This window comes from Neofelis nebulosa, chromosome 9, assembly GCF_028018385.1.
Source record: "Neofelis nebulosa isolate mNeoNeb1 chromosome 9, mNeoNeb1.pri, whole genome shotgun sequence".
NCBI classification, from domain to species: Eukaryota; Metazoa; Chordata; class Mammalia; order Carnivora; family Felidae; genus Neofelis; species Neofelis nebulosa.
Window position 1 is genome coordinate 36892475 of NC_080790.1, and position 27638 is coordinate 36920112.

General features: G+C 48.6%; 1 protein-coding gene across 1 annotated transcript in view; it reads right to left on the reverse strand.

Annotated features, from left to right (window-relative positions):
* Positions 1 to 3731: 3731 nt before the first annotated feature.
* Positions 3732 to 27638, reverse strand: part of LOC131486300 (NADH dehydrogenase [ubiquinone] 1 alpha subcomplex subunit 1-like) — a 55866-nt gene continuing 31959 nt past the window's right edge. The window contains exon 2 of the mRNA XM_058686386.1: positions 3732 to 3781. Within this exon, the coding sequence (XP_058542369.1) occupies positions 3732 to 3781 (50 nt within the window). The remainder of the gene's footprint in view (positions 3782 to 27638) is intronic.

Genomic DNA, 27638 nt, shown 5'->3' on the forward strand with positions numbered 1-27638 from the left:
GTATATGCATATATCTGCATACGTGTACATCTGTACAATGGGATGAATGCATCATTCTGTAGTCACGCACCATTCGGGGGCACGTGGGTGATTCAGTCGGTTGAGCATCTGACTTTGGCTCAGGTCATGAACTCGAGGGTTGCGGGTTCGAGCCCCATGTCAGGCTCTGAGCTGTCAGCACAGAGCCTGAAGCCTGCTTTGGATTCTGCGTCTCCCTCTCTCTTTCTGCCCCTCCCCTGCTCTTGCTCTGTCTGTCTCTCTCTCTCTCAAAAATAAATAAACATTTTTTAAAAGTTACACACCATTCAGGTACGTAAGCAGAGAATAAAAACAATGCCTGGGAAGATACTAGAAAGATATTCAACAAAGTGTAAATGTACAGAGCAGTGATTAGTTAGATTATAGGTGACTTCTTTCCCCTTTATGCATTTTTTTAATGTTTATTTATTTTGAAAGAGAGAGAGGGAGAGAGTGGGGGAGGGGCAGAGAGAGAAAATCCCAAGTAGGCTCTGCATTGTCAGCGCTGAGCCCATGCAGGGCTTGATCTCACGAACCATGATATCGTGACCTGAGCCGAAATCAAGAGTCAGACGCTTAACCAGCTGAGCCACCCAGGTGCCCCAGATTATAGGTGACTTTCATTTTTCTTTTTATTTAGTTTTACTTTCTAATTTTTCTGAAAAGAATATGTATTACATAACAAAAAATTGTAAGAGCAGGAAAAAACACATTATTTTCTATGGTGTCTCATAAAGTCCAACCACTGCTCTCGTGAAGGCGAATTTTGTGTGTGACTCCAAGGCCAGGAATGGGGGTAGGAGGATAAAATGGAGACTGCGGTTTTTGACTGCTTCCTGGACAGGTCAAGCTCCCATGTCAGCTGATCTGGATTCTAGATTCTGCCTTGCTCCTGAACTCTCTGGCTCTCACTTTCCTCTGGCAAGTGGGCAGATTCAGCTGGACTCCCAGCTGGCAAATCAGAGACGGAATCAGAGCTTCTCAGCTAGGCTGAGAAAGATGCTGAGCTTGACCCAGCTTCCTTGGGAAAGGATGCTGTAATTGATTAGTGATGCCTGCTCCAGGCAGCACATAAATGAAAGTCACATATATATATATATATATATATATATATATATATATACCACCAACCCTCCCAGCCCAGAGATGGTTGGTTGCAGTCTTGCCTTCTTCACCTTCCCAGACTCTTTTTTAATACCTTGATTATGGTATGGCATTATGGTTAGCAATTACTCAGTGGGAGCCCTGTCTTATTTATTTTGTAGTTGCCAATTCCAGAGTCGGGCTCCCAGGGGCACTCAGAAATGAATGAATGATGGATGGGTTACTCTGAAAGTAATTACCAAGTGTGTATTCAATTGCTAGATACGGGTGTGCAGCTTTCCAAGGTACCTGAGGCTGTTGTGTGGCTGTGTGAATCCTGCTTTATTAGTACACCATTTAATGCACACCGGGTTGTAACATGCACACCTGTTAGAGAGAAGAAGCCATCAAATGCCATCCTTCTAGGTGGGTTCCAGCATGTGCAGGAGGATGGTGTGGGCAGCCTCATCACGGAGAGAGCACTGACTGCTGGTCCACCATCTATCTTTATCATATATATATATATATATATATTTTTTTTTTTTTTTTTGCGGTATAATTGAGATTATATTTGTTTCCAACATAACGATTCAATATACCTTCATCATATTTTTGAGCTGTCCTCTTATAGTTTATTGGTTTGAACACAGGGCTTGAATTCAGGCTGGATTATTTGGGGCACATCATGTTAATGCCACTTGAGTGTCCGCGGCTTTCTCATTCATGAGAAGTGGCCTCTAGCTCTGAAAGCAACACGACCCCGTGCTGGTTCTCAGCCTTCATGGAAACTTCTTCCCTCCTGTGACCTCCCTGACCCATTCCCCAGATGGATAAGTTGGTGGCAGCATCTCAGATTGTGCCTGTTTTCACGAGACGTCATTTGCACCTGAGAGAAACTTTGGAGACCTCACACCCTTCCTGTTCTCCCGCGTCCTGCAGACTTTTCCTTCAAAGAACTTTTGCCCACCCAGACCTGGAAGTGTGTTATCTCCTCCCGTCCCTCTCCCCCTCTCCTCCCTCGCTCTCCAGGCCCATCTGTCCTGTTTTTCTTATTCCTTTTTTACACCCCTACCCCACCCTCCCCAAGGGCCCTCAAGCTGCCTTCTCTCTCCAGCTCCCAAGGGAGGGAATGTTCTCGTTCTCGTACCTGTTACGACAGAGCCTTTCCACTCCTAGTCTCCTCCCTAGTCCATCTCCTCAGGCTCCTCCCTCAAGAGCGCTCAGACCTGGCTCCTCACGGGCACCTTTCCCCCTCTGCTGGGGGATGGCTGCTTGGACCCTGCTTGGCTGTAATTGCTCTCAAATGCTTGAGTGTGTGGAGGATGGGCTCTGGGCCATGGGCAGGGGCCAGAGAGCTTTGCATATTCACAGGATGTCCTTGGACAAACAATCCAGGACAACAAAGGCCTCCTGGCTGCTGGCACTTGGCCCCTGCCCCAGCTCAACCGGCCCGGCACTTGTCAGGGCCGCTTCAGCACCATAAAGCGGCCTTCTTTCTTTTCTTCTAAATAGATTTTCAATATCTTCAGAAGGATGCTGGGGCAAGGTTCAGGAGCTGGGGGGCCAACGGTCCCCTCCACGTGGGGCTCCCCTGGAGGATGGCGAAAGCCCCAGACCTGCAGGGCAGTGCCTGTAAGTGGGAGCTGGGAAGTGGGCACAGGGCTCCTATTCCCCCCAAGGCCTGATCAAGAAGACTCCTGGGATTTTGTGATAAGCCTAGCAGCGAGCCTAGGGACAGCAAAAATAACTGAAAGACCAACGTGACCTGGGGCACAGAAGCCTCTGGAAGAGCAGAATGGCTCCATGTATGGCACTGCTGGGAGGCTGTGGGGAGGCAAGGTCAAGAGCTACCTGCTGCCTGGGACCGTCCGGAGACGTGGGGACTGGGAGCTGAGTGGTCAAAGGGCCAGATCTGTAAGTGGCATGAGTGGGTGGGAGAGTGTAGGCCTTTTCCCTGGGGGCTGGACCCTCGCAAAGGGCAGTGCTCCTCAGCGGAAGCAGCCAGGAGCCCCCTCCCCACTGTTGGGGTGTGTGCTTCTCAGAAGAAGGAGCTGCCCCCTCCAGCCTATCCCTGGAGCCGGATTCTGCCCGTTGTCCAACCTTGCTCTGAAATGGCCCACCCCTCTGCCCTCACAGACTCCCTCCCCGTCGTCGGGGGTGGAGATTGCCAAGCCCTAGGTCTGAGCCCTGCCTGCCTCAGTGTCCTCCTCGGAGACAGGGAAGAGTAGCAGCAGCTCTCCAACAAGGTGAGGATTAAAACAGTAAATGTGTGTGAAACACTCAGCCCAGGCCAGGATGGGACCATGGTTGTTAATATCAGTATTCACGGCGGTGGCCCGGGGCCAATCACTTAACCTCTGTGAGCTTCCATTTCCTCATTTGCAAAATAGGGAAATAAAAATAGCTGCTACACTCGACGGCTGTGAGGTGCAGAAGGAAAAATCCTCGTACACTGTAGATGATCACACCCGCAGTAGCAACTCACTCAAACCTCCACGCTTTGAACGGCCCAGTTAGGTGCTCCTTTCCCAAAGCTGAGCGTTATTGTGCACTGGCATCCTGATCCCTGCAGATTTTTAACGGTGTCCAGAAATTGTGTCTGAGAACGCAGTCGCCCCCACCCCCCGCCCTTATTCCCAGCTGCCTGAGTTGTTCTCCTTCTCATGGGCTACCTCGTCCACTGTGACCAGTGGAGAACTCAGAAAAACACAATGCTTAGGAGAGTTTGCAAGCTGGGCCGCTTCTCCTCTGGGACAGAACACTCCAGCGAGCACAGACATGGGAACAAGCTGGGTTTCACTCCTTCGGGTCCCTCCTGTGTCCTGTGTACACGTGATCTGCGTGCGGACTGCAAGCCCAACGTCTACGGGCCTGGACGGGGGTATATTTTAATAATTTTCTTTACGTTTATTTAGAGAGAGACGGAGAGCATGAGTGGGGTAGCGGCAGAGGAAAGGGGAGAGAGAGAGAATCCCAAGCAGGCTCCGTGCTGCCAGCACAGAGCCCGATGTGGGGCTCAGTCCCATGAACTGTAAGATTAAGACCTGAGCCGGAACCAAGAGTCAGACGCTTTAACTGACTGAGCCACCCAGGCGCCACCCCGGGCAGGGGTATAAATGGCCATGAGAGGAGGGGCTCAGGTTTGAGGCAGTCAGAAGAGCGGGGACTGGGGAGATCGAAGGGCCGAGTCCTGGAGTCCTAGGAGCCGCTGTGACCAGCTCTGGCTTGCACGGCCGGGTGCGGGCCCGTAAGGTCCAGGACTTTCCATTGGTCAAGAGAAGCCAGAAATCTGGATAGCCACACAAAGTTTTCCTGGCTTTAAATAATCACGGTGCAGGTCAGACAAGGCACATTTGCGGTGGAAGACAGTGTGGGGGCCACAGTCGGCCCCCTGCCCCATGCAAACCCACATACTGTCACCCTATTACCAGTGGGTGGGGATGTTTCCCCTTCTCCCACCACTTCTCCTTGGCTGCTGCTGCTGGCCCGAGACCTATGGCCTGACACCTGGACCTCTCCCTGCCCCAGCTCTCTCTGCTCACGGGCTTTCCTTCCACAGCCATGCCCACCCATTAAAAAATGGCTGCCCCACCACTTTGCCCGAATTCTCCTCCTCCCTCGAGATGTCCTCAACCCCAGCCTAACACTCAGTGGCTCCCTCCTGACTACAGGCTTCCTGAAGCCAAGACACCCGCCCGGCATGGCATCTGGTACCAAAGAGAGTCCTTTATGAACAATTACACACTCCTCAACCTGCTGTCTGCGACCCCACCTCCCACCTCAAATCCCAGGGCTCCCATACAGCAGCTCACTGCCGTCTTTCCATGCCTTGGCTTTTGCTGTGCTCACTGCCTGCGGTTCCCTTCTCCCCTTGTGGATCAACCCTTCGAAACTCAGCCGGAGTCTCAGTTCTTCCACTGTATCTCCTGGAGAGACCCAGCTGCGTTTTCCCTGAATCCCCGCTGTCTCTGTCTTCAGGCAGGTGTGAAACCAGGAATCTCTTGGCCTTGCTGTTCTTACCTTTCCAGGTGTGCAGTCTTTTCCCCACTGGGGGTTGCTGGGCATCACAGACGCATCTGCAACCGAAAGGACTTGGTAGCATTACCTGTCCTGCTTATAGTAGGCGGTCACCGAGGGCTCACAGAAAAACTGGAAAACTCAGGGCTTGCTTATCAATAGTGCTTTCCACTGTTTTTCCTTTCAAATCTCCAGAGAACGGGAAGCAGCCCCTGGGTTTCCCTAATTCAGAGAATACCAGCTTCATACCCTACAGTGCTTTGCTTCCATGAGATCTATCCTAGGTATCCAGGAAGGACCACAGAACTCACCCCTTCTGGGTGAGCATGGCCTTGTGTTTTGTTCTTGTCTTTATATGTGCAAGTTCCTGTTCAAGAGGAAAACCCTTCCAAAAGCACCTGGGCCCATGTGCCAACACCGGCCTGGGCACACCCACCTGTTTTGCACACCTGTCAGACCAGTGCTGCTAGCCCACTGCCCCGGGGACACTTGTGAAAGCCAAGGCCGACCTCCTGAAGGAGGCCAGTGGGCAAATGAAGCCCCCACTGCATTTCTAGGCCCAGGGTCATGGATTGGGACGCCAGAAGGAATCTCTTTTTCTGGTATTGCCCTCCACTTCTGCACTCTGTTTTCTCCTTCCCACGATCAACTGGAGAGGGACAAATTTGGCCGTCAGTTCTCCGTGGTTCTGACCAGTTAGCACTGTGGCCCAGTGGCTCTTCTGCCAAAAACTCGTATCTTAAGATTTTATAAGATATTACTTAAATGAAGGGGTTCTGTGACCAAATAAGTTTGGAAAATACTACACAAAAGTACATCCTGGTTCTTTACTGCAGGACTTCTCAGTGCCTTTCATGTGTGTGCTTCTCCAAGAGAGTGACCACTCACATACCACTTGTACGCTTTTTGAGACCACGCCTTTGTTCAAAGACAATCTCGAGAGGGCACATGGTGAATAGTGTACTCTTGGAAACGTGATTTTGCAGAACACGCAGCCAGCACCCAGGCCTGGGCCTGCCCGCAACACTGCTTCCTCATGCAACTCGCCCTCTTCCCCCTCTAGCCTGCTGGCTTCACTTGAATTGTATTCCCATGTGTCCTGTCTGGCTCCCTACGCCTCTGGCCACAGACTTCCGCAATTCTAAGGCCTCACAGAGGCCTGCGTGTCCCGAGATTACCTTTCATCGCTGGCAGCCATCTCTATGAATTCTGGAACGAAAGTACAAAAGCCCGTGGCCAGGCTGGCACGGCTGACCACACGTGGGCAGGGACTGGGCTTCGTTCTTCTTTGTCCGTCCTGTGCTCCCGGCATGGCCAGGGGACCTGGGGGTTCTAGGAATCCAGTCACTCTGGGTTCACACCGACAGACACTGAAAACAGAACAAAGTGTGATTTTCACAATGGCTCCTAGGAGTCTGACATGGGTGGACCGTAAGCTGCCACCCCATGATTTTAACTACTGTTTTCTCGGATTCTAAGATGTCATCAATTGCAAGACACAACATTGTTTTAAGAACTGCTGAAAAAAGAAACACCACATGCAGCATACCAACCAATTGTAAGACATATCCTGATTCCAGAATAATTAAAATTTGAACAATTGTGTGCCTTGGAATTGAGGAAATCGACTACTTCTATGGGTCAGGGTTGGCTTCCCCCTCCATCGCTCATGAGGAAGCTGAGTGGCAGGCTGTAAGGGAGAGGGCAGGAGTCTGGGGTGCTGGGCAGGTATCTGATTGCGGTAGTCACCACACCCCCACATTGCCAGGCTCTGTGTCAAGAGGGGAGAGGGGGGTAAAACATGCCTGCCTTTACCAGCCAGCAGGCAATCACGGAATCCTGCCCGGAGGCGATGTGTCTCCTACAACGTCCCAGCAGGAAAGGCAGCGTTGAGCGCCCTGTGTTTTGTAACTCGCGGCAACAGAGTAAGACTGGGCAAAGGTACGCCAAGCCGTCCTGTAAACTGTCAAGCAGAGCATCGCACTTCTCCTGCGATGATTAAAATCGCCACTGATCGATCATAAAGGTAACATAAGAATGGAACTTGGCCAGGAGCATTTTGGAGCGATTCTGAACTGACAGTGACCCTCCCGTGGTTCCCCATCCCAGGGTGACCCGCCTCGGCCTCGTCCAGGGAATCCACCCCTGCCTCTTTGCCCCACTTCCCATAAATGCTACAGACGAGAGGCAGGTCAGGAGGACCTCCCAGTGGTCCGGGCAAGAGGCATTGCTGTGGAGGAGTGTTCGAGGGCAGGAGGCGGCCTGGGTGGAGTGAGCAGCTCTCAGCACAGAGCCCGACGCGGGGCTCGAACTCACAAACTGTGAGATCATGACCTGAGCCGAAGTCAGACGCTCGACTGAGCCACCCAGACGCCCCAATATACTTTATTTTCAATAAATCAGCCAAGGCCACTTTATTTTTTTATTTTATTATTTTTTTAAGTTCATTTATTTTGAGAAAGAGAGAGAGAGGCAGAGAGGAGAGGGAGAGAGAACCCCAAGCAGGCTCCCTGCTGTCAGCATGGTGCCTGAGTCAAGGTCCTTTATAAATGTCCCCCGCAGGGCCACAAATACCCTGCATTGTTTCATGGATCACGTGTCCCTCCCCCAGGGCAGAGTCCTCACCGTAAACATCGACACGTGCAGCCTCCACCTCAGGAACCTGGCTATTCCCTCCCCTGGAATGTTCTTTCCCCAGGTAGGTGTATGGCTCACTGCTCACCTCACCCAGGTCTGAGCCGGCTTCCTTCCTGACCCTCTTAATACAAACTCTGCCCTCTCCCCCTGTCTCCTCTGCCTGCTTGTTTTCTCTGCCTTCCCGCTAGAATGTGAGTTCTATCTTGGCTTCGGGCTCAGAACAGAGCCTGACGCTTAGCAGACGCGCAGTGTTTATTGTTATTGAATTACACTGTTTTCCAAGTTCTTCTACGTTTATTATTTTGTCATATCCTCAATAGTCTTCTGATTTCTGGATGGGAAAAATATCTAAAGGGGACCAAAGGAATTACCCAAGATAGCACTGGGGCTAGGAAGAGGAAGGGGGTGCAGAGCTTTGCGCTTTCCCGCCACCATGGCATTGACCTTTAGGACAACACACCCTTGATGCTCACTTGGCATTTGCCTGTGCCTTCCTCTTCGGTGTGGGACCCCCGTGTCCCGGGCCCTAGCAGCCTCCCTCTCTAGCCAGGCAAGCCGACTGCCCCTTAGGTGGGACTGAGGTTGATGCACTGGTATTCCATCACTTGGGAAACAGGACCCAAATGCGAAGTGTGAAGGGAAGGATTTGGAAGTGGGTGGATGGTGGAAAACTGAAAAGACTCCATGGCAGAGGCTAACTCTGGATCTACCCAGAATCAGCAACTTCTTAAAAGGTTTCTCCAGCCAGGAGGAAGTGGCCAGGTGACTCATCTCTGAGAAGGGTTACAGGAGGCAGGAGTAAAGCAAGAGAACGTGAGGAAATGACCAAGATTGAAATTGGCCCCTCTGTTTGGACTATTCTCCCCTCCTAGACCTTGGGGGAGCTGACTGACAGAGTGACCAGGCCCTGAGCCCAGACATGGCCCGCTGGGACTCGGGACCCACCTGCACCTTGAACATGAACCCAGGGGCCATCACTCCCCACTGCAGTTCTTCTCTAGACCATGGTTCCTGGTCACTGGGGCTCCTGAGAGCCTCCTGTAGAGCTGGGATAAATGTGTGCTCAAACCACCACCAGGACCCCCCAAGCCCAGTCTCAGGGCTGACTCTGGTTGTGACATGATTTTAGGGGGTAACCTCTGCCACAGCATTGGTCTTACCTACTCGTACTCCCATCTAGTAGATGATCTGCCTACATGGAACGCTCGAACACCAGCTGTGAAGGCACCACAAACATAATCTCTCAGTTAAGAATCTTTGGAAATTGAGGCTCCCAAAGGTCAAGTAACCGCTCATAGCTCTGGCGGGGGTGGGGAGGACCCTAACAAGTTGCCCGCTCATCTTCTCTCACCCATCACACTAGCTTCTCCATGGAGCCCAGAACCAATGTATCTGAATATCCAGCACTCCCAAACCCAGACAAGGATGGAGCCTGGTATACAGCAGGCACTCAAACTGTTTTTCATGAGGCCTTTCCACCGTCTGTTTCTAAGTCCGTGGGTTCAGACAGAAGCCCCTGGGAGGGAACAGCTGTGTGAAAATGTCGAACCAAATGAAGTACCAAAAGGTCCTTGGAAATAATTCCTCTCTTCACATGATCATTTCTCCCTGCTTTTTTCCCAAAGATACTAGGTTATGAAAAGGTGAAGGCAAATAAATAAATAAATAAATAAATAAGTTAATTAAATAAAAAGACTGTGGCTTCCACCTGGGGTGCTCTCTCTGGGATCATACAGCCTAGGGGAAGTCCGTCTCAAAGGAGGCAGGTGGCCTGGAGAGGCCCAGGTGGTGAGGGACGGAGGCATAGGAACTACTGCATGAGTAAGCTTGAAGGAGACCCTCACACCTCATATCAAACCTTCAGATGAGACCACAGCCCCAGCCGACAGCCTGACTGAAACCTCGTGAGGGCTCCCGGCTAAGCTGTGTCCATGCTCCTCACCCACAGAAAGTGTGAGACAACAAATGTTGGCTGTTTTAAGCTGCCAAGTGTTAAGGTAATTTGTTAGCTAGTGCAAGATAATTAATATAGCTCCTTAGCCCCGCAAGAAGTAGGAAAGGATGAGGAATTAAGAAAAGGTGAGCCTGGTAAAAATGAGAGAGGTACAGGGACATCTGGGTGGCTCAGTTGGTTAAGCGTCCGAGTTCAGCTCAGGTCATGATCTCATGGTTCATGAGTTCGAGCCCCACATTGGGCTCTGTGCTGACAGCTCAGAACCTGGAGTCTGCTTCGGATTTTGTGTCTTCCTCTCTTTCTGCCCTTGCCTCTTTCTGCTTGCGCTCTTTTTCTCTCTCTCTCAAAAAGAAATAAATGTTTAAAAAAAATTTTTTTTAAGTGAGACAGGTGCAGATGTCATGGGTGAGCATCGAACACCTGAGGGATTCAGAAAAGGATTTCCAGAGCAACTCAGGGTTACTGTAGAGAAATAGAGCCGCGTGGTTGCCCCAAGCTCTTGGGGTAACCCCAATGCAGAGTCACTCTGCTTCCCCCTGGGTTTCCTAGTGGGGCTGCAGTTAGCAACAGTTTCAACCCTGTGGCAATGTGACGTCACTGAGGAAACTTCTAAATCAGACTGCTGCCCCACCCAATTAGATCAGAACTTCAAGCAGTGGTGTTTGGGAAGTTGTGGTTGTTTTTGTTTTTTTTTTTTTTAAGTTTAATTTATTGGGGTGCCTGGGTGGTGAGTCGATTGTCTGATTCTTGATTTCAGCTCAGGTCATGATCTCATGTTTCGGTTCGTGAGATTGAGCCCCAAGTTGGGTTCTGCTCTGACAGCATGGATCCTGCTTGGGATTCTCGCTCTCCCCTCTCTCTCTGCCTCTCCCCCGCTCACTCACACACACACATTCTCTCTCTCCCTCTCAAAATAAATAAATAAACATTAAGAAAAAATAAAGTTTTCGGGCGCCTGGGTGGCTCAGTCGGTTAAGCGTCCGACTTCGGCTCGGGTCATGATCTCACGGTTGGCGAGTTCGAGCCCCGCGTCGGGCTCTGTGCTGACAACTCAGAGCCTGGAGCCTGCTTCACATTCTGTGTCTCCCTCGCTCTCTGCCCCTCCCCCACTCTTTCTCTCTCTCACTCTCTCTCTCTCTCAAAACTAAATCAACATTAAAAAAAATTTTTAAATACAGTTTCATTTATTTAAGTAATCTCTACACCCCACATGGGGCACAAACTCATGACCCCAAGATCAAAAGTTGCATGCTCTACGACTGCACCAGTCAGGCTATGTAGGTTTTGTTTTGTTTTCCTATCTAAATGCTGTTTTAATTTTCTTATTTCTTTCTCTTAAAAAATGCATACAGGGGCGCCTGGGTGGCTCAGTCGGTTAAGCGTCCGACTTCGGTTCAGGTCACGATCTCACGGTCTGTGAGTTCCAGCCCCGCGTCAGGCTCTGGGCTGATGGCTCAGAGCCTGGAGCCTGCTTCTGATTCTGTGTCTCTCTCTCTCTCTGCCCCTCCCCCGTTCATGCTCTGTCTCTCTCTGTCTCAAAAATAAATAAACATTAAAAAAAAAATTAAAAAATAAATAAATAAAAAAAATGCATACAGCTCAGCAAAAGGGGCGTGTGTGTATGTGTGTGTACATGCGTGCATCCACGTGTGCACACGTATTCACGTGCTCCCTATTACCACTCCTTGTCCAGGAAACCACTGTTCTGATCTCTATCACCATAGATTAGCTTTGCCTGTTTTTTCAAGCAATTTTTAATGTTTATTTATTTTTGAGAGAGAGCGAGTGTGTGTGTGTGTGTGCACGTGTTGGGGAGGGGCAGAGAGAGAGGGAGACACAGAATCTGAAGCTGGCTCCAGGCTTTGAGCTGTCAGCACAGAGCCCGATGCTGGGTCTAACTTGTGAACCACTGAGGTCATGACCTGAGGTGAAGTCGGATGCTTAACTGACTGAGCCACCCAGGCGCCCCTAGCTTTGCCTGTTTTTCAACTTCACGTAAATGGAATGTCACAGTAGGTAGATCTGCTTGCTAATTGAGTGATTGGAGGTGAGTTAGTGACTTTCAATGCCTTTGTTTCCTTGTCCGTAAGAAGGGGATAATGGGAACACCCACCTCATGGAATCATGGGGAGCATCAAAGGCATTAGTACCTGGAAAGCACTCAGAATCCTGCCTGGCAAGCAGTGCGTGCACTCAGCCCGGAGTGTTCATAAGCTTTAAGCTGTTTCCTATTTTACATGACAAGAAATCCTGCCTCTGGTGCGGATGTTTGTTTACCCACAGCAGCTTCTTGGTGCTGTAGTTTGGTCATCTCTGCTGTTTTCTGACCACAGGACAGTTTGATGGGAGCCAGCGGGAAAGCGGATGAGAGTAGCAGTGATAACTGACATTGACAGAGCTCTGCTATCAGCTGGTGGCCAGGGCAGCCCATGGGCTCAGCACCTTGCCCGGGCAATGCCTGGCATGCCACGTGCGTGGTCGCAGGGTGCCGGGAGCCTCACGACACAGGCATTGTTACTGCCACTTTACAGACAAAGACTTTGTGCAGTTTTTCCACACCTTTCTGCGGTCTTTCAGTCTTACTGGCCCAAAACAGAGACATGGCAGGAGACATCACAGCCTGTGGCATTGCCCCGTTGCCCTCGTGAGTATCCGGCAAGGGATTCGGCAGTGTCCCTGACTTCCTAGCCACCATCCAGTGACAGAGAAAGTAAGGAGGCTGGCGCTGGAGGTGAGCAGCTTTTCACACGCCAAGATGTTAAAGAGCAATGACTTGAATAACCCTAAACGAGAAAGCCAGCGTGCCCAGGTGTTGTGAAAATCAAGAGGTTTTGACAAGCACTATAAATGAAGGGATGGATGGACGGATGAATGAATGAGTAATGAATGAATAAATAAACAAATGTGTGTATGCACTTCTTTTTTTTTTTTTTTTTTTTTTTAATCAGAGAACACATGGCCATCCTAGAATATGAAGAAAATCATAAGTAAGCTCCCCGAGGAGCAGGCACATTGCGGATTCTCTGACCACAGCGGAATAAAGCCTGGGTCAACTACAGAGAAGATGGCCAAGTTAACATGCAAAGTCAAAATGCGATATAGCTCTTGGCTGCATGAAACATACTTGTAATACTATCAGGTCTACCTATGATCGTTAAGCTAAAAATTGCCCGAAGAACCTTGGAATTGCTGAGCCTGGAATGCCCGCGCCTTGGTCAACAGGGACTGGATTTAGATAAGGAGATGTAAAAAAAAAAAAAAAATTGGTTGTCGTCCTTAGCTCCTGGCACAGAGCTCCTTAGACCCTCAGGATTTACTGTCTGTCGTATGCTCCTGACATGAGCCACCGGGAGATCCTAGATAGCTTCAGGGTAGAGGCTAGTTAGCCAGAGAAAGCAACTATGGGATTGGAAGGTTAGAACTTTCAATGTCACCTGTGACCTCTTGCAAGGGGACAGGGGCATAGATTAAATTCAGTCACTAGTGGCCAGGAGTTTCATCAATCTTTTTTTTTTTTTTTAAGGGAGACAGAGACAGAGACAGAGCATGAGCAGGGGAGGGACAGAGAGAGAGGGAGACACAGAATCGGAAGCAGGTTCCAGGCTCCAAACCATCAGCACAGAACCCGACGTGGGGCTCGAACCCATGAATGGTGAGATTGTGACCTGAGCTGAAGTCGGACGCTCAACCCACTGAGCCACTCAGGTTCCCCCAGGAGTTGAATCAATCTTACCCATGTAACAGAACCTCTGTAAAATCCCTCAGCAGCAGGGTTTGGGAGTTTCTTGGCTGGAGAAAACACGGAGGCGCTGGGAGGGTGTCACAGCCAGAGGGAGCCTGGAAGCTCTGGGCGCCTTGCCCCGCGCCTGGCCCGCACATATCTTCCATTGCTCTGTTCCTCCGTTGGATCCTTTACAGTAGCTGGTGATTTTAAGGAGAACACTTTCCTTAGTTCTGTGAGTCTTCTAGCAAATCACTGAACCCAAGGAAGGGGTGTGGGGACCCCGGAATTTGCAGCCAGCCAGGCCGAAGTGTGAATAGCCTGAGCGTTTCACTTGCAGCTGGCATCTGAAGTGGGGAGACGTCTTGGGAGACGACCCCTTCACCTGTGGGGTCTGCCTTAACTGTGGGTGGTTAGTGTCAGAATAGAATTGAATTGCAGGACACCCTGTTGGTGTTGGAGAGGCTGGAGAGCTGGTGTCGGGGCCATGTATTTCTTTGGTGTCAGAAAAAAACCACACAGGGAGACTCAGGCTTCCCAAGCACTGGGGGTGAGTGGGAGTGGGGTGGTGGTGGTGGGAGGGGGAGGTGACTACTGGGGAGAGAGGGGTGGGTGCCTGTTCTTTGTTCCTATAAAACTCCCATCAGAGCCAAGATAGCACCTCACAGCCTCTCTGCTGATTTCTGTGTTTGCTCATTTTCCAACTCGGCACTTTCCAGACATACAAAATGGGCATTCCTACAACAGCAGTTCTGCTTTCCTGCAAATTGCCTTCATGCAAATTCTAGGAGAATACTTAATGTTTAACCTTGGTATTCTCACCTCAAAGTGGGTATTCACCTTTACTATTGTGCAGAGCCGTGAAAAGAACAGCTTAGGACTAAAGTCTGGCTTTGCTTGTACTGACTGTCTGCACTTCCTGTGCTGTGTGATTTGAATTAGACAACGTTACCTCTCTGAGCCTCCCTCCTTATCTGTCAAACTGGCGAACATAATGCCTAGGCAAGAGGTCATTCGAGAGCGAACAGTTGCAGGCCACCCCCCCCCCCCCCCCCCGCCGTCCCCCCACACCAATGCCCGGTCTGGGCAGGCAGTCAGCACAGGGCAAGCAAGCGTGCTTGTTACCGTGGTCTTTGGATTAAAATGTGCTTACAATCTTATCTATAAAATAAATTCCAACCTACAGATAGAACTCAATGCCCCATGAAAGTAACGACGTGCCAATATTGAAAGTGTCAGCTTCCCCAGGATGGGCAGGCAGCCTCTGAGGCCAGGACTAAGCAGAAGGGGGCAGGCCAGTGGGCGGAGGGGAGCCGTCTCTGTCCTCTCCCACTTCAGCAAAGGCCCCAGCGCCTGGGCTCTCTCCATCTAGGTTTCTGCTGGTGCACTCCAGGAGGCCATCAGATGACCTGCCTAAACATGAGCTGAGCTCTGTGTGTGTCTTCAGTGCTTTTGCACACTTAACTCTCAGGCCCTGTGACACACTGCACGTGAGTCTCCTGGGCTGGCTTTCCTTTACTTCTTGAGGTCTCGCCACGCATTGGGAAGCACCGAGAGGGGCTCCACTCGCCTCCATGACCAGCCAGCTTCTTTGTTTCCAGACTCAGAGCACTTTATTAACATCATCCGGTTTACCCTCCAAATATTCCTGTGACTTCTGCCAAGACACACCTCTGGGTTCGCGGTATTGGAGAGGTTCCCCAGGACTGGCACCGACGGCAGCAAGGGCAGAGCACGGCGCCTCGTGGTGTGTGGCCATGGGCTGGACCGTCTGGCTCGGCTTTATTTGATGTCTACCTTTTCATCAATAACGATAAGACCATGACGGGGGATGACTAGGGTCAAGCGTCTGCGTTCACCCGAAGGGCCCTCTTCCTGGTGCTGTCCCTCCTTCCCTCATTCCCGGGGTTGGTCTGAATGCAGCGGGACACCGGCTTTACCCAGGAGACTCGACGCTCACAAAACAATTCGCTGTTCTTGTGCACCTTGCAATAAAAATGTTAACCAGCTGTTGCTTTTTACCTTTAACCTCACCTTGGGTCCTCGGCTGTTTCCCCGGCCCATCCCAGCCCTGATGGAGGGTGGGCCTTCCCAGCCGAGGATGCGGCTCCCTGGGGACCACGGGGAGGGGAGAGACAGCTGGCTCTGGCTGGCTTCATAGCACCAACGAAAGAAAACAACAAACTTAAAGAAAACGCATCTAAATACTTGCCAGCTCCTCCTTTTCCACGTGCAGAGGTCGGAGAAGAGTTTTGTCCCTTCCAAGTGACTCAGCTGCACGAACCCCTCTGCAGGGCCATCTGCCAGAGACTTCAGGCCCCGAGAACAGTCCCAGCGACCTGTCGCCCCACTGGAAAACCTGGCCTACGTCCCGCTAGCCCCATGGGCCTCTTCTCATTTCTCAACCCCATTAAAGAAACAGGTTGGAAATATTTTATACCGTCAAATACTTTTCTTAAGAAGCTCCCCCCTCCCCCCACTTTTTTTTTTTTTTTTTCAAAAACAAAGCCAAACTAAGAGCAGGAGACGGCGGAACGCAAAACCTGATAACCCTTATTTTCCCCTCACACCTCCTTTCTCCCTGCCCCTCTGCTGTCACTATCTCTGTGTTCAAGAGCCACACAGAATGCTAGATGAAGCCAAAGACAAGGGTGCTCAGAATAACCAGAAACTAGGAAAAGGAGATGCTCACCAATACCTGGCAGAAGATTCCGAGATACTCCTGAGAGTCTTACCGTGCCGAGGTCAGATGGGTCGACTTGCACGTAGGACTCCGAATTTTTTAAAAATGTTTATTTATTGGGGCGCCTGGGTGGCTCAGTCGGTTAGGCATCCGACTTCGGCTCAGGTCATGATCTCGCGGTCCGTGAGTTCGAGCCCCATGTCAGGCTCTGTGCTGACAGCTCAGAGCCTGGAGCCTGTTTCAGATTCTGTGTCTCCCTCTCTCTCTGACCCTCCCCCATTCATGCTGTCTCTCCCTGTCTCAAAAATAAATAAACGTTAAAAAAATAAATTTAAAAAAATGTTTATTTATTTATTTTGAGAGAGAGAGAGAGAGAGCATCAGTGGGGGAGAGGCAGAGAGAGAGAGAGGAGAGACAGAATCTCAAGCAGGCTCCACACTGTCAGTGCAGAGCCAGATGCAGGGCTTGAGCTCACAAACCATGAGATCATGACCTGAGCTGAAATCAGGAGGCTGATGCTTAACTGACTGAGACACCCAGGAGCCCCGTGACTCAAATCATTTTCTGTCAGGGCGCCTGGGTGGCTCAGTCGGTTGGGCTTCTGATTTCAGCTCAGGTCACAATCTCACAGTCCGTGGGTTCGAGCCCCGCATCGGGCTCTGTGCTGACAGCTCGGAGCCTGGAGCCCGCTTCGGATTCTGTGTCTCCCCCTCTCTCTGCCCCTCCCCTGCTCATGCTCTGTCTCTTTCTCTCTGTCTCAAAAATAAACAAACATCAAAAAAATTAAAAAAAAATCTTTTTCTATCAATAGGACTCTTGGGAGGGGAACATGAACCCACTTGAGCGGATATGGGCCAACCCCTCTCTGGAGAAAATACCATAACACTTCATGGTAACAGATCACCGCAGCTCCCAAAGCCTCATAAATGGCGGCCTGCCCTGACCATGTCGAGCTGGACAGACCTCCTCCTTTGCACTCTCATCTATGTGGGGTCGCTGGCCTCTGGGCTCCCACAGTCCCAGACTCAATGTACCACAGGGACTTCATGGCATCTGTCACCCCTGTGTTTTGCTTGCCTTTTCTATCCCGGGGCTCCTGCAATGCTGCTGCTCTATGAGGATTGTCCTTAGCAGGAACACCCCGGGGTCACAGTCTGGGGACACTTACTCTTCAAGTATCCTCTGTTCCTACACATATCTTTCCTGGAATGCCTCACCTGACACACAGCACTCTCTGTACACTCCTTTGGGGGAAATATTTTATTTATTTTTAAAATGTTTTTTTAACTGTTTACTTTTTTTTTTAATCTTTATTTATTTTTTGAGAGAGAGAGAGAGAGAGATTGAGAGCCAGAACATGAGCAGGGGAGGGGCAGAGAGAGGAGACCCAGAATCCGAAGCAGCCTCCAGGCTCTGAGCTGTCAGCACAGAGCCCGACGCGGGGCTTGAACCCACAGACCGTGAGATCATGACCTGAGCCGAAGTCAGATGCTTAACCGATGGAGCCACCCAGGCGCCCCTATTTAACTGTTTACTTTTTAGAGAGAAAGAGAGAGACAGGGAGAGAGAGAGAGAGAGACCGTGCATGCACTAGCGGGAAAGGGGCAAAGAGAGAGGGAGACAGAGGATCCAAAGCAGGTTCTGTGCTGTCAGCACAGAGCCCGATGTGGGACTCGAACTCACGGACCGAGAGATCATGACCTGAGCCGAAGTCAGATGCTCAACCGATTGAGTCACCCAGGTACCCTGGAAATATTTTAAACACATGAACAGTGTACAGAAGAATGTAAAAAAATATTCACACACTCCCATGGTTTCATTAAAGTCTGAATATTTTGCCACATTTGTTTCAGGCCTTCAAAAAATAGTACATAAACAATACAGACAGCCCATGGCTTCCTTGATCTTATTCCCCATCCCTACTTCTCAGAGACACCACGACCTTGAATTTAGTGTGTTTTAATCTCAAACATGCTTTTTAGATTTTCCTACAGTGCTCATCCTTAAATAATGTGGTACTGTTTTGTATGTTTTTAAATTTCATGGAACTCTACCCTACTCTATACATTCTTCTGAAGCTAAGTTTTGTCATTCATTCATCATTGTTTTTAGTTTTGTCCATGCAGATACATGTTGTTCTCATTTATTTTAACCATCGTATAATATTCTGTTGTATTAAAGTATCACGGTTAAAGGCACCTGGGTGGCTCAGTCAGTTAAGTATCTGACTCTTGATCTCGGCTTAGGTCATGTTCTCATGGGTTCGTGAAATCAAGGCTCACATCCGGCTCCTCACTGACAGCATGGAGCCTGCTTGGGATTCTCTCTCTCTCCCACTCTCTCTCTGTCCCTCCCCCTCTCCCTCTCTGTCAAAATAAATAAATAAACTTTAAAAAAAAAAAGGTATCACAATTAACTTATCTATTTCCTGCTAATGGTTTTCTAGTTCCTTTTCAACTTCGCTGTCTATGCTGCAGTGAATATTTATGCACTTGTGTGTGAGTTTCTCCAGGGTGGATCTCTACCCTCCAAAGGGATGGCTCCACTCTACATCATGAGCACGTCGTGAGTTCCCCGTCCTCGTGTTTGTACGGATACTTGGTACTGGCAGACAAACACTTTGACTAATCTGGTGTATTGGAGGTTATAATGGTTAATTTCATGTGTCATCTTGGCTGGGCCTATTCTGGATGTTTCCAAGAGGTGTTTCTGGATGACGTTTGCGCTTAAAATGGTAGACGTTGACATGGGGAAGAGGGAGGGGGGCTCATCCAATCAGTGGAAAGCCCAAATGGAACAACAGGCTGACTTCCCCAAGCAAGAAGAAATTCTCCAGCAATCTGATCTTTAGATGTCATCTGCAACATTGGGTCTTCAGACCTGAACTTTAGCGCCAGCTTTTCCTTGGGTCTCCAGCCTGCTGGTTCACCCCCGCGGAATTTGGAGTTGTCAGCCTCCATAATTGCATGAGCCAGGGCCTTATCTTTTTCCACGTATGCCCATCCTATTGGTTTTGTTTCTTTATTCAGAGGAGCTGTAACTGGCACAGAGGTAGTATCTCTTTGTTTTTTGAAATCCATTTCTGTGATTACTAATGAAGTTGACCATCTACTCAAATGTCCGTTTGACATTTGGATTACCTCATCCACGACTTGTTCACGTCTTTTACCCTTTTATTTTTTCTCTCTCATTGGGCCATTTGGTTTTCTTCTCATTGATTTGTCGGCATTCATGTGTTCTGATTCTGACTCTTTGTTAGTTATATGACTGCACTGCAAATATCTGAATGTGGCCAAACGCTGAAAACTTTTTTTTTTTTTTAATTTTTTTTTTCAACGTTTTTTATTTATTTTTGGGACAGAGAGAGACAGAGCATGAACGGGGGAGGGGCAGAGAGAGAGGGAGACACAGAATCGGAAACAGGCTCCAGGCTCCGAGCCATCAGCCCAGAGCCTGACGCGGGGCTCGAACTCACGGACCGCGAGATCGTGACCTGGCTGAAGTCGGACGCTTAACCGACTGCGCCACCCAGGCGCCCCAACGCTGAAAACTTTTGTATGAGCAATGTTTTTTAAAAATATAATGTGGGGCGCCTGGGTGGCGCAGTCGGTTAAGCGTCCGACTTCAGCCAGGTCACGATCTCGCGGTCCGTGAGTTCGAGCCCCGCGTCAGGCTCTGGGCTGATGGCTCGGAGCCTGGAGCCTGTTTCCGATTCTGTGTCTCCCTCTCTCTCTGCCCCTCCCCCGTTCATGCTCTGTCTCTCTCTGTCCCAAAAATAAATAAAAAACGTTGAAAAAAAAAAAATTTTAGAAAAAAAAATATATAATGTGATCCTTTTTATTATGCTAAGTAGTCTATTAATTTTTGAATTAAGTTTTTCCCATTTGTGTCCAGTTTGAGAAAATAATTTCTTACCCCCAGTTCATAAAGATAGTGTTCAATATTTTCCTCTAAATTGTTTACAGTCGTCGCTTTTTATACTGAGGCATTTAGTGAACATAGATTTATTTTTGCAGGTGTTGTGATGTAAGTAACTTATTCTCATATGGATAACCTATTATTCCCAAGTCATTTATTGGATGAGCCCACCATTCCCCTCTTATTTACTAATCTATAATAATCCTTCTGTCATATGTCAAATTTCCATATTTCATTCTCTTAATTATTATAACTTCATAATTAGTCTCGATGGTTATCAGCTTGTTGAATTTTACCAAAAAAAAGTGAGATTTGGGATGAAATTGTATTAATTTAGAGAATAATTAGGGGGTGATTGTCATCTTTGTTAAATAGAGTCTAGAACGTGATAAATCGATCACCCCACTAACTCATATTTTCTTTTATGCTCTTAGCAGCGCTTCAAAGTTTTCTCCAAAAAAAAAAAAAAAAGAAAGAAAGAAAAAGTCTCCCTAAACTCAAATCAAAACCAAAACAACTTACACATCTTCTGTTAAATGTATATAGAGCTATCTTGTAGCTTTAGTTGTTACTATAAATGAGATCTTTTTTGCCTACTATATTTTCTAATTGGTTTAACTAATCACGTGCAATGGTACTAATTAGTGTATATTACATCTAGCACATTTGCTCGACCCTCTTTCCGTTTGAATAGTTTATTTGAAAATCCTCTTGAATTTTCTACGTAGTTCATCATACTGCCTAGAAATAAGGACATTTTTGTCTTTTTGGGGGGGGGGTCAGTTCTCACTTTTCTTATTTGTTTTTGTTTTATTGCCTTCAGCATGGCCTCCGGGATACTGGTACATCAATAACAGACATCCTTGTCTTGTTCCTGATATTGACGTACAAGCTTCCAAAGTCTTGATGTTAATTAGAATGTTTACATTTTTGGTAGACATTGCTGATCACATTAAGGATGTTCCCGATGATTTTATTTTGAATACTCAGTTGATTTACTTTAATTCACCTATATCTTTAAAATAAGTTTATTCATTTTTTAAAATTTACCTTAAATATCCTTTTAGTTGCCATCCGCCACTTTGATATGTAATAATTTTATTATCAATCTATTCCAAAGAAACTTCAAATGTAATTTCCTCTTTAAGCTATGAATAATTTGAGTTCCCAACATATTAATGTGATTATTGACTATTGAATTAATGATTTCTAATTTAATTGGGTTGCACTCAGAAAATATGATCGATGTGATTTTGGTGCATTCTAGACACTTGTTGAGTCTTTCTTTGTGACCTATTAGGTGGTCAAATTTTTAAGCGATCTATATATTTCCAAAGAAAATAATGACTATCTTTGGTTGAAGACTTTTACACATACACACGTGCACACACAACCGTTAGATAATGCCTGTTACTTTTATTTTCCAAAATCTTTCATATCCTAATATTTTATTTCACTTGCTTGGTTTTATTTTAGTTGCTTGGTTTCTCAATTTCTGGTTAAGTTAGATGAGTCAAAATTCTTGACTTATAATTCTGTCAATTTGCTTACCATATTTTGAAGTGTGCGTGTGTTAGACACATATGCATTTCGAACAATGATGGCTTCTGAGTGAATTGGTGTCTTGATTATTATGTGGTTTCTCTCCTTATATTACAGTTTGTCTGTTCCTGCTAGCATTTACATGCTGCGTATTTTTCCATCCCTCTATTTTTAGCCCTTCTGTGTGGCTTTGTCCTAGATGGTCTCTCAGAAGCAGGATATAGCTGGATATTTTAGAAATCCAATCTGATAATTTCTCTCTTGGAGTAGGGTAAGTTTAAGCCTATTTATAGATGCTATGCTGATATATTTCAAAGTATTATTACTTTTCTATCAAGTGTTTTGTGTGCTTTTTTTTTTTTTTTAAGTCTTTTTTTCTTCTTTCCTGTCTTTCTCTTCCTCTGTTGCCTAATGAGTAGAGTGAAGCTCCGTGAAGAATTGTCTGGGGTCCTGTAATCATAGAGCTCGCACGCTGGAACCGCCCACTGTCTCCACTGAAGCAGCCGGTGCTCTCTGGGCTCAGAGCCGATCAGCTGCCTGCCGTTAATAACTTACTCCTTGAACACAGTAATGACGCTAATTCAACACTCACCCTGGCTCCATATCCATAATTTTACTCGTAACGTCTATTTTGTCACTTGACGTTCCTGCGCACCTCCTCTGTGCCTTTCCAGCAGCAGCGGGACCACAGTGCTGCCTTTTGGCAACAACCGACTAAAGCTGATTAGCAGCCGTTCCTTTGGGTGGGTCCACTCTCCAGTTCACCACCGCCCCCAAAAGGGTCAGCCCGGAGTGAGGCAAGTGAGGCTCCAGGAGCAGAAGTTGCGCAGGCCTTCGCCTTTCAGGTGCCAGCCCTGTACTTGCAAGATCCCGAGAGTGAGTTCCTCCTTAAAATGTGCACCCCGTGTCCCAGCTCTGGTCCCCACCACTCCCTACTGCGGCCCCCACAGGGAGGTCCCACTGGGCTCCCTGGGTCGTTCTACCACTAGAGTGAAGGGGAAAGTAAACTTTTTGCTCTGTTTGTCGCCGTCAAAACTGAGTAAACAAAGAGCTTGCTTATCTTGATGAGCACGGAGTTATATAAGGAACTGGGGAATCACCATTTTCTACACTTGAAATTAATATGAGGCTGTGTGGTAACTGCCCTGGAATTAAAATGGGAATAAATAAATAAATAAATAAATAATAAATGCAAGTCAAAAGAGAAATACCACGTTAAACGAATTGAAATGCAATATATATATATATATATATATATATGAAATGCAAATATATATATATATATATATATATATATATATATTTTTTTTTTTTTTTTAGCAAACAAAATATAGACCAAAAGAGCCCCGGGTTTCACCTGTCTGATTCCCCTATTTCATTCCCCAGGGTGTTGATTTTGAGGACCCCGAGTTCTCCGCCAGACTGTGAAGGGCCTTGAGTGCCAGGCTCAAGAGTCCCCACAGCAGGACCTTAATCAGAGGGACGATGGGCCTTTTGGAAAAACAACCCTGGCTTCTGTGGTCGGAGACCTGACCCGGACTGCGAAACTAAGTCTCCCGCAAAGGTGAGGGCTTAGAGAAGAGGGTGGGTGGAAGGCCTCCTGAGGTGTGGTTGTGCTCACGGAGGGAGTCAACACAGGCTTGGACGAGGCAGTCCTCAGAAATTACTAGATGGTTTTGATCAAGGTTTTTCGGTCACCGTGTGCGGGGGGAGGGGGGCGGGGAATACAGGGTGCTTTAACAAGGAGAGAGAACAGGAGAAAGTGGCCTGCTTCGGGTAAGCGGAGTTTGAGGTCGAAATAGCTCGGTAAACTGGAATAAAAGGGCCAGGGCTGGGATGGGGGGGGAACCCCTTACCGCCTCCCCCCACCCGCCCTACTCCGGGTTCTCCCCAGGGGCGCCCCAGCGGCTTTGTCAAGGCCGCCTCTGTGTAGGGCTGCCCTGTGGTTGGAACCCCGCCTGAAACAGCCCCCTCCCGGGAGCCAACTACGTATTGTTACCAGGTTGAAAAGGAGGCTGTTATTTTGCAGCAGAGATAAAAGTTAATCACAGATTAGGACTGCCCGAAAATATTGATGACTTCATTCACCTGAGTGCTGGCCCCGGGGGGGGGGGGGGGGGGGGGGGGGGGGAAGCGTTCACCCCTCCTCAGTCGCCAGACCAGTTCAGCGAGTTCTCCGCTCTCCACCACGGAGCCCAGACTTCAAACAAAAGCCTGGGTTCATGAATAGAGAGCATTCACGGGCAGCTGGGGTCCCTCTGCGGACCTACTGCGCGCCTGCAGCCCAGCCGCCTTCGCCCCGGACCCCCTCCCTCTCTCATTACAACTTTTATCTGGTGGCACCATCACCCCAGGAGACTCCCAAACAGAAAACCAGACATTAAGGAGCAGAGACAGGAGTTGCAAAATAAAAGTTCCCGTGTCCTGGCGCAGGGGCGATTTCTCAATTCTGACCATCCAGGTTTAGCATTAGGGGAATTTATCTCCTTGGACAACACGAAAATGGGGCAAAATCCAAGCTGTGCTTGAAGCAAACATTTAAGGAGCTCTTATTGTTTGTTCTGGAGTGTAAACCAAATACTGAGTACTGTAGTGGCTCATCGGGAACCACTAGAGGGGAAAGCTGGGTCGAGACCCCCACCCGCCTCCCAGGCCTCCCCCCCCCCCCCCCCCGTCCCCCCAACTAGAAGATCCCGATCATGCATTGAAGTCCTGAGCTCAGCTGGGTAAAATGCACACAGCAGAGACATGGCTGAAGCCTGTGGACATTCCCCAACCCCACCTCCTGCTTTGGGCTGAAACAGGACTGGGTGGCTTGGATGCGAAGAGAGGCCACCCGGGAGCCTTGGTGGGGTTGAGAAACTGAGCTTTCACAGAAAGGCCAGAGGATAATTAAGGCCAGGAAAAGGAGGGTGGTAGTATGCTTAAAGAATATGACGAAGCTTTTTATAGAGGAGTCGTTGACTGTGCCATTTTTCTTCCCAAAGATGGGAGAAAAAATAATCACAAATTACAGTGATTACACAAATCACAAATTACTGCTCAAAGCCCTCAGAGTCACACATTGCCCACTGGGGAAGGTCCAAGCCCTTCGGTTCAGCTTTCCAGAACCCCCCAGAGCCCCTCCTCCTGTCCTTTTCCAAGCTTTTTCTTACTGCCACCCTGGCCAGTAAGCCACCTAGCAGCCTCTCCAAGCATCGCGTCCCCATCCTCCAGGGAGCCGGCCCTCTGCCCTGCTCAGAACACACCTCCTTAGCCCTTTTGCTTCTGTCCGGCTCCAGTGCAACCCAGCTCCTCTGAGAGGGCCTCCCTGGGCTTGCAGTCTCTTGGGCCTTTTCTCGCCTGAATCTCTCCCCCAGTCCCTCCTGGCCCCAGCACACTCACCCTTGTGGACCTAGGTGGCACAAAACAATGTAAGCAGCACACAGTGCTGTGTTTGTGAGGGTGCCCTGTGGGGAAGATAATGGGGTGGAGGCAGGGTGCAGGGGTGGGGGCAGGGAGGATGATGGCATCGCAGGATTGTTTTTATTTTTTTTTTTTTATTTTTTTTTTATTTTTTTTTTAAATTTTTTTTTTCAACGTTTTTTATTTATGGGACAGAGAGAGACAAAGCATGAACGGGGCAGGGGCAGAGAGAGAGGGAGACACAGAATCGGAAACAGGCTCCAGGCTCCGAGCCATCAGCCCAGAGCCTGACGCGGGGCTCGAACTCACGGACCGCGAGATCGTGACCTGGCTGAAGTCGGACGCTTAACCGACTGCGCCACCCAGGCGCCCCAAGATTGTTTTTAATCTCAATACCCAGGGTCCGGTGTCTCACTGCTTTGAAGAATGAAGAGGTGGACACAAAATGAAATGAGCAGCAGGCAAAAGTTTATTGGAGTATAAGATGAGAAAGGAAGAACAGTATGAGAGCTCTCCTTATAGAGAGGGGGCAATGGAAAATAACTGCCCGAGGCAACAGGAAAGGGACTGTGTTTTATAAGGTTCCGGTCAGCCCTCTCCCCCCACCCCCTTCCCCCTTCCCCCTTTTCCTTCTCAGGTCCCACCCTTATTGGCTTGATGGCTCTAGGTGCTGGCTTGTCCATTCCCGATGGACTCGGTTCCATCCTATGAGGGTAGTTTACGGCCATATCATTCCTTGTGGGTCATACGTTTTCTGGTCTACTACTTATTTTTAGTCCGGTCTTTAGTCAAATTCCTGAAGGAAACCTGAGGGGGAGTAGGTGGTGTTTGTTACATTCTTAAGAGGAACCTTACACCCTAAGGGGTTTGCTGTGGTCAGAGGCTCCCAGCATTGTTCCAAAATACATGTTTTTCTCCACCCGGGGACCTCAGGTCCTCACCTTTCCCTCTCTGCCTGCGGAATCCTATCTTTCCCTATCATAATGGGTTTATAAGGGTGTCAGTGCTATTCCAAGATTGGAAAGTCTTGGGTTATTCAGAACCAAAGGGATCGTGTCCAGAGAATTAAGGAGAGAGAGAGAGAGAGAGAGAGGCCCCAGAGTGTGAGGGCAGCTCAGAGAGTGCAGGGGAATTTGAATTCAGAATTCAAACTCGTTTTGAATTCAGAGGCTAAAGGGACCTCTCGAGAAGTCAGGGAGGCCAACACGGCCTCTACGGCAGGGAGTTGAGGAACACAAACACGGACTAGAGGATTCATCAAAACACTGCCCTGTTCCTGATCCATCCCAGGTCCTCACACTCCGGAGAACAGGTGAGACAACCTGTGCCCAGGTACTGAGCATTAGTGGCAAGACAAGAATGGTGCCCAACTTCCTAGAAGTGAAAAAAAAAAAAAAAAAAAAAAAAAAAAAAGGAAGGAGAAGCTAAGATCCATATATGTCTACATTTTAGAGATATGGGAAGGCCCGAATTGGATTTCGAATGTGGTTGTTTTTTTTTTTTCCTGGAGTGTGGATGAGCTTACTCTTAGTAACTGCTGAAACCCATGCCAAAGGTGGCCTCCGAGCTGGAAAGAACACGGCTGCTTCATAGCACACGCTGCACATTGCTGGCAGGTCCTGCCAGACCTCCGATAGTACGTGCTTTATTGTACAACATAAAATGCATCTCTCAACAGACCCCTTGGGATACAGAGATGGAGTGTGTCATAGAGAGGAAGGGGGCTGGACTGAGATGGGAGGTAGGGGAGGGGGCAGGGGAGGGGGGGTTATTTATAGTAAGGCGGTTCTCAGCACATAGCAGGAGCTCAGAGAATGTTTCTTTCCTTTCAAAGAAGCCCCAAAGCCTTTGAAGTTAACCTTGATTGTTCAGAGATCAGGGTTTGCTCTTGCTGGGATCCCCAGGCCTGCATGATATGGACCCGTAGCTGCTCTGGGGCCTTTAGGGCAGCTCAGCACCCCCTCCAGAAAGACCCCAGTATCTGCCAATGTCATCTTTCCAGTGTCCCTCACGTCCCTAGCTTGGATCCTCCCCTCTGCTGAGCCCTGAAGTCAAGAACAAGGTGGCCACTGTCTCCTGGAAATCAGCACAGGACAACACAACACTCAGAAGGTGCACACTACTCTTTATTAAAGAACAGGGGCGCCTGGGTGGCTCAGTCGGTTGAGCGTCCGACTTCAGCTCAGGTCATGATCTTGCGGTTCGTGAGTTCAAGCCCTGCGTTGGGCTCTGTGCTGACAGCTCAGAGCCTGGAGCCTGTTTCGGATTCTGTGGCTCCCTCTCTCTCTGACCCTCCCCCGTTCATGCTCTGTCTCTCTCTGTCTCAAAAATTAATAAACGTTAAAAAAAAAATTAAAAAAAAAAACAAATAAGTGGGTGAATGGGGAAAGAGGGGGGGAGGAATCAAAGAGAGAAAAAGGTGTCAAGACAAAAGTTTATGGCCGATGCTTTTTCAGTCTGAAGGCTGAGGTCACACAGCTCATTCTAGCCTCTTTCTAAATGGAACTTCGACACTGATCATTCAAATGTGGTTTTAAAATTGTGCATTGGAAGGGGGAATAAAATCCTTTCCAGTCTCTTTTTTTCAGGCTTGCATATACGTACTGTAACATATATAGTGGAATGGTGGTCAGAAGAGTCTTCAATCTGGGGTCTATCCT